Consider the following 7,500-nt stretch of genomic DNA (forward strand, 5'->3'; position numbering starts at 1 on the left):
TTTAGATGTAATATTATTGACAGTCCATTATGCACTTGTTGAAAAATAGAAGACGCATATCATTTCTTTTTCTCTTGTACGAAATACACTGCTCCAAGAAACGAATTGTTCAATGCTATTTTTAGAATGATTAACTTACGTATTGTAGACACTCATGTTCTATTATGGGGAGATAATTCAATCAGTATTTCTGAAAATGAAAGTTTATTTTTAAATGTGCAATTGTTTATCAAGAGATCTGGTCGTTTTTGAGTATTTTTATTCGTTTGTACATACTACATCAATTTTTAAATTCTGTACATGCATTACCTATGTTAAATAATCTTATTGACCTTTGGTTCCAGTGTAAATTAATTTCTGAACAAAACTTTGTGTAATTAATTGTTATAAAGGAGAGGACGTTCTAAGTATTAAGTACTTGTGTCCAATCCTTTTGTTGTAACATCTTAACAATAAAATATGTTCAAACCAAACCAAGTTTGATATACATTTGAATTTGTTCTTTTAAATTGCAAAGGACTAATAATACTCATTATTCATTTCTGGTTGACATTTTGGATTATTGTAGGTTCATCACACAACTGGACGAAAAAAGTGCTGAGAATCCCAAATTTTACTGATAATGTTTGATAATTACTGATATGGTGCTGTTCTTGCTGATAATTACTGATATTTACTGTTATTATTACTGTTGTTGCTGATAATTTTAGCTGTTGCTGATAAATACTGATAATTACTGTCGTCTTTTACTGTAGAGTCTGATAAATGCTGATAAATACTGTTGAGGTACTGTCGCAGCTGAGAATTACTGATAATTACTGTTGAGGTACTGTCGATGCTGAGATTTACTGATAATTACTGTGGTCATTGTTTTTAACCTGGGAATGGATTAAAATAGCCTGAGAAATGATTATTTGTTTTTTTTTTAAGTATTTTAACAAATTCATTACAGTCAATTACAAAATAAATTATTCTAAATAAAAAAGTCACGTTTTATTAATTTGTTTTCAGTTTTTAGCTATTAATTTCATTATAATTATTTTTAGACCATAATGTTAACATAAGCTTTCATAAATGTCGCGGTTTATGTTTTTTCTTTAAATTTCTCCTTACACGTAGATGACATTATCTGAGGAAAATTATTCTATTGTATTTGCAGTGGTTTTTCTTCCCAAGTACTTTTTTAAAAAAGTTTATAATTTGTTCATAAAGGTTAAAAAAAAATCTCATCTCATATTTTTTCTCACATGTCTGTGTACTGTCATCAAATTAAGCTTTTTGTGGGTATCTTTAATACTTCAATACAGTCAATGGTTGTAAATATCAATTTATTTTACCGTGTGGAGAACTGAAAATGCATGAGCACATTAAGTTGAAAACACCCCCCCCCTTTCCATTTACTTTTAAATTAAGCTCTCATTTTAACAAGACGGTATTCAATATTTGTCATAAAATCTAGTCTTAAGCGTACACTTTGTTATTTTATAGAAGAATGTGACAGGGTTAAATAATTAAATTGAAGCATCTTTAATTATTTTTTTTATATATTATGTAGACAGCGCGCTCTAGTTCTCCGATGTCCTCCCTGAGAATTTTATATCATTGTATCGCTTTCTAGCTTTCTCTCTCTCTCTCTCTTTTTTAAATTATTTGTTAAGGTTTAAGTATTGTACACTACATGACATAAATCTTATGCAGTGTGATTTTCAGTCAATGAAATATATACATGACCTTCTTTTTTCATTGTAGGCCTACATGTAAACAGTTTTAAGTATGGGCATATGGCTTCTAATATTATGCGCCACTCCTTAAACATGTTATATGCGGTCAGTCAGTTAAAAAACAAAATAAAATAAATCATAACTTGAATTAACTTTTCCCATTAATGCACACTTTGTGCTTGTTGTTCTGGAACATACATGTCAACCACGTGTAAAAGTTCTACTTTCGTTTTAGAATCGGGTCAATTATTAGTACATTCTGCCATAGGGATATCGTAACGGCTTGCGTTTTTGTAAAATTAGAATTTTGTGCAGAGATTATAATTTTTTTTTAATTCCATTTTTGTCCGAGACCTTTGTATAAACGAACAGTACAGACTTGGTGTTTATTTATATGATTTTACTTGATTGTAGCACAAAAAGGAGGGGGTGAAATACTGTTTACAAATAAGTGATAGCCGATAGGGCAATGTCTGTTCTTTAGTTGTGTGTTTTAAAAGTCATGCAAGTTATGATATTAAACTTATCGAATTTTTTATAATTATGCATGAATAAAATTATTTTAGAGAATCAATTGCAATGAACCATACAAAATTCAGAGCTAGAGTAATTATAACATTATTCATGAGTGCGATACACAACGTCATGTTTCTTACATCCAAAATCCATACATTTAAGGTTTTTTTTTTTTCTCGGATAAAGCGAAGTAGAGCTTCCCTGCATCTGAATTGTTTACAATTAATGCTAAATTTTGCGCTTTGTTTTTGTTGAAAATTTGTTTAATAATAAAATGAAACGTTAATTTAATGAAAATAATAGTTTCATATATTTTATTAATGTTTTTCAGTTGTTATCAATGTTGTCCACAAACTTTACCGACAACCCTCGTATTTTTAAAAATTCAAGCATCAAAGTGAATAAATTATCCCAAGTTTTCAACTTCAAGTTATATCTAATGACATGGCAAACTCAACAAACTACACAAATTCATATAAAGGCATATCACATTTATTTCCATAGTTCCCGACTGATACGATACATGTGTACAGTATATAATATTAAAAACATTATGACAGCTGACAGTTCATAAAGCACTTTCCTCATTCAGTTGTAAATATGGAAAAATTAACATGCTTAATATTTAAAGAGTTATCAAAAAGAAAAAAAAACTTTAAATTGTAAATAAATACCGTTATATGTGTACTGATGTACACCAAAATTGTTAAAATCAAGTCTTAAGCTTACACTTGGATTTGATGTATTCCTCTATCAGAAAAAAATTTGCACTTGATTCTAGTGAGCTTTGTAACCAATAGGCCTCTAGCAAATTTTGAAAGTACACGTAATAATGGTACTTTGATTTTAATATTTTTCCAGAGCAACGTTTTTCTTCATCAGGACGAGAAGATGTGGATGTAAGAATGTTAGGAAAAGGTTAAGTATAGGAAAATTTGTATTAGGTGTTATATTTTTGTAAAAAAACCTGTTATCATTGTTTTATATGTAGATGTTTTTGATTAAGGGAATATTTCTATAGTTCTTTTCAAGAAAATTATACAGGGCTTATAAATTATCAAGAATAATGCCCAAATACATGGAAGAGGGAATTTCTTTTCATTATGAAGCTTGACATAATTTCTATTTAATTGAGTTGCAATTCTACTTGTAAACTTATTAATAATAGTGATGTGATTTTGTTTATTAAAAAACTCTTTTCCTGTTTTCAGGAAGGCCTTTTGTTGTAGAAATGGATGATCCACATCGAGTTGAATTCTCAGCAAAAGATCTCCTGGAAATACAGAAGGCAATATATATATTTTATAAAACTGAAGTCAAAATTGGTACTTTAATTTTATTCTATTAACTTACACTTATTGTACTGGCTCTTGGCAGGTTTCCACACAATATTTTTTGGGGGGGGTGCAGAAAAAATCCTATCATATCCAGGTTTTTCCTTTAATGTAAGAAATACATTTATTGTACAAAATATCCTACACATATTTTCTATAACCACAAAAAGTCAATTTGGATAACAAATTAAAAATTAAAGGTACTTTAAATAAAAAAGTCAGCTGATATTAAAGTCAGGGATTTAAAAATTGTTGACAAGTAAGAATTGTAAGATGTAAATGAAATATACATATAATTTTAAGTACAATGTAAAAATAATAACAGCCAGTAGCTAGGGTTCTATGGATTAACTGACCCTTGATAAGAGGAAAAAATAACAATTAATTTCTTAAAAAATTATTAAGATAAAATTAAATGCAATATCTTTTTTATTTTTTTTTATTGCAATGCATAATGAAAAATATTTACAATTCGTTTTCATTAAGACAACAAATGGGAATATTTGAGGTATGAAAAACAGTTTTTACATGAACCTTAGTGATGAAAGGTTAGTAATCCTATCCTTCATTATCACATTTTCATACACAGAAAAGATGTAGATAAACTGAAGGAAGGTGAAATAGAGAAAACAAAGACGTATTCTGCCCTGTGCTGGTCTAAAGAATCTCTCTCTGAGGAACAACTCAACAAGCTTAAGGAAATCAAGGTACTGTGCTGTATTTATAAAAGAGTGTGTCGAGGTAGTGTTTTGTATTCATCAGTGATTTATATTGTGTCAAAATTTGAAAAATAAAAGATGAAGTGTCCATGAAGTTATGAAGACAATTTCTTTGGTACCAGGTTTTCATGAATATATATTATCGACTGATCCTGATACATATCTAGTTTATTGAAGCAGAATGAAATACCAAAATTAACTATTTATTGACAGATTATTCACTGGTATTTTATGTTATGTACAAAAATATTGACAAAATATTTTAAAGAATAAATAATCAGATCTCCTGTCACAGATCTTTTGTCAGAAATAAGGAGAAGATGTTTTAAAATATATTTACAATATTTATTACATTTTTACATCATTATTTTTTCTTTAATTTGTTTGATATAATAAAAGTTAAAAGTCTATGTTATTTCACTTGTGCTGCTAAGGATGGCGCTGTGGCCCGTAATGGCGGCACTGCCTCGTCTGGTCCTTCCTGACTGAAAATATACTAGGATCTCTCCTTCGAACTTTTACAACTACTAGGACTACTAGGATCTATTGAATGTTTAAAATAAAAGCATATTGTAATTGTTTGTTAAATTATGTACATATACTTCATATACAATACTTAATATGCATATTTTCCTATACATATTTTACTCATATTTTGTACTCAACATATATTTACACTTTAGACATGCCTATTTTACGAAGAATATATATATTGCAAGTATTCAACTTGCGACTGTACAAACACATATTACATGTACAATTGTTACTACTTCGAACATACTACGAGTACAGTATTGCTACTTACTACAATGCTTACGACGCGTCATTACTACTGAATATAAATACATTATATACACAATTCAACAATATGCTTACTTCAAACAACTTTACCAAAAATGTACTGCGGCGAAGTAATTTGGCAGAATTTGCAGATAAACTGTTACTTAAAATAAACATTAAACTAAAATACTCTTACCTCAGAAGTGAGTAGGATTTCTGGTACATATGAAGATAAATAACAATGAAAGACGTGGTATATCTGGCAAAGGAACAACGTGTCCTTCTATGGTGCCTGCTACGCCCAAACTGACCAGCACGAGCTATTTAAAGACCTCACCCGTCCAGTGAGTTTAAACTTCTATATATAGGACTATGGACAAACGTTTGGGATTTAAAATACTAATTACAAGGGTAAAATTCTATGAAACACGGTTTGGACATTAAATGTGACATCTCCTCAATCAAATGTCTTAAAGTTTTAAAAATTGTACCTTGTTTATTCATCTGTAAGTTAAACATTGATCTATGTTATCACACTCACTGACTCGGTCGTCCTTAGATATATCGGCACATTTTCATACCAGTTTCATGGTTTTTTTATGGTTATTTTTTAATGTATTTTTTTTTTGCTAAATGTAATAATGGGAAATAAAAGATGTATAATATGAGTTTGAATAATCATTGTTTAAATGTCATATAATAATGTGATTTGCTTTGCATTCTATTTTTAGGATCTTATTATTTATCAAAAAACTCCTATTCGAGTCCTACACCGGCGCCCTCTGGCGACAAGGGAGAGAATTGTGTACAGTATGTCAGCGGAGAAAATAGATGACCTTCATTTCACTTTGAGTCACTCAACACAAGCGGGCACGTATCCTTGTATGGTCATGTATTTATAAAAAATCAAATGAGGAATTTGGATATTTCTAGACTCCTTTCTAAAAAAGAATAAAAAAGAAATGCAAAAATTATAGGGTATAAGGAACATAGGACATTTCTATATAGAATCAAGTTTGAAATGTTTTTACCATATGTACACGTATGTGTATTAAGCGTGCAGTTTGCTTTTATTAAAGCTTGATGCAGGTGTGTTGAATATATATGTACCTTAACTAAACACTAGCTACATTAAAGAATTTGTTCACGGAGATTTCGGGAGAACTACACCAAACATTGGAATCCTGACTGGAGTGGAGTCTGATATTCTGGAACTGGATGTACAGGTGAGATTGCACATAGCAAAGCATATAATGGTAAACTGTGAGGTATATCATAAAACTTGGATTAGGCGTGTCTATAGAAGAGATGAAGCCGAGTGTTTTTGGAATAACCATAATATTCATAGTAAAGCAGATTCATAATTTATCCCATTTATGTCGATTGGAGCAAGGGAAATTTAAGGTTTGCAATATATATATATATATATATATATATATATATATATATATATATATATATATATATATATATATATATATATATATGTATGTAAATTTAATGGTATAAAGGTTATGAACCCCTAGAGGTCATCCCCACTCTCCTAATGAGCTGGAAATGTTCACAATATGACTGCATTAAATTAAATAAAAGTGCATCAATGATAAGATTACTTGACATTTTATTCATGAATTTGTGTCAACATATCTTCCTAGAATTAGGAATGAGAATCATTCAGAGATGGACCACATTAAACTATTTGTATAAAAATTTTTTTTTTGCATACATGAACAAACAGGGGTCTGGGAAGGGGTGAGGGGAAGGATCGAGTTAATATTTCTTTACGTCTTAATGGTTGAAAACTCCTAAAATGAATGTTGACCTCAAATCTAACTTGTCCTCATTATTTTTCAAATGGCGTCTCCATATGAGTGAAAAATTCCTGAGAGGGATGTTTAACAACAAACAAAATGACATAAAAACACAATATTGATTTGCTTTAAGAAATATGCAGGGGATTTTTTCCATCATAAATCTTCTTCTCAAGAACAGCAAGGGCATTCTTGTCCCCCATTTTGGGGAAAGGGAGGGGACACTAAATCTCATTTGTCTGTCAGTCTATCCATCTTATTGACAGCTAGTATGTGCATCTGTCACAATAAATTTAACCTTGATCATAACTTTTGAATGATAAGAGATGGTGCTTTCATATTCACATGCACAAAACTTTCTAAATATACTATGATTTTTTAACCCAAGTGAGACCTTGACCTTAAAGTTTTACCTACTTTCCAAAAAATAACATTTTCAATTGATCATTTTGAAAGAGAAAAGAGAAAAGAAAGGGCATTCAAATTATACATATTTATTACATGTGAAAAGACATATATATATATATATATATATATATATATATATATATATATATATATATATATATATATATATATATATATATATATATATATATGTATATATATGTATGTATGT

The 7,500-nt window shown here is 29.4% G+C and overlaps 1 protein-coding gene across 1 annotated transcript in view; it reads left to right on the top strand.

Annotated features, from left to right (window-relative positions):
* Positions 1-3,789: 3,789 nt before the first annotated feature.
* The window catches only part of LOC134274453 (tRNA pseudouridine synthase Pus10-like), a gene marked incomplete at its 5' end in the record, with an annotated part of 5,393 nt that continues 1,682 nt past the window's right edge, over positions 3,790-7,500 (top strand). Inside the window, 4 exons of the mRNA XM_062756736.1 lie at positions 3,790-3,830; positions 4,161-4,278; positions 5,802-5,944; positions 6,197-6,296. Of these exons, the coding sequence (XP_062612720.1) occupies positions 3,790-3,830; positions 4,161-4,278; positions 5,802-5,944; positions 6,197-6,296 (402 nt within the window). The remainder of the gene's footprint in view (positions 3,831-4,160; positions 4,279-5,801; positions 5,945-6,196; positions 6,297-7,500) is intronic.

Source organism: Saccostrea cucullata, unplaced genomic scaffold (assembly GCF_032062105.1).
Source record: "Saccostrea cucullata isolate Sc308-1 unplaced genomic scaffold, CSIRO_AGI_Scuc_v1 ctg7675, whole genome shotgun sequence".
In the NCBI taxonomy this organism is placed as follows: Eukaryota; Metazoa; Mollusca; class Bivalvia; order Ostreida; family Ostreidae; genus Saccostrea; species Saccostrea cuccullata.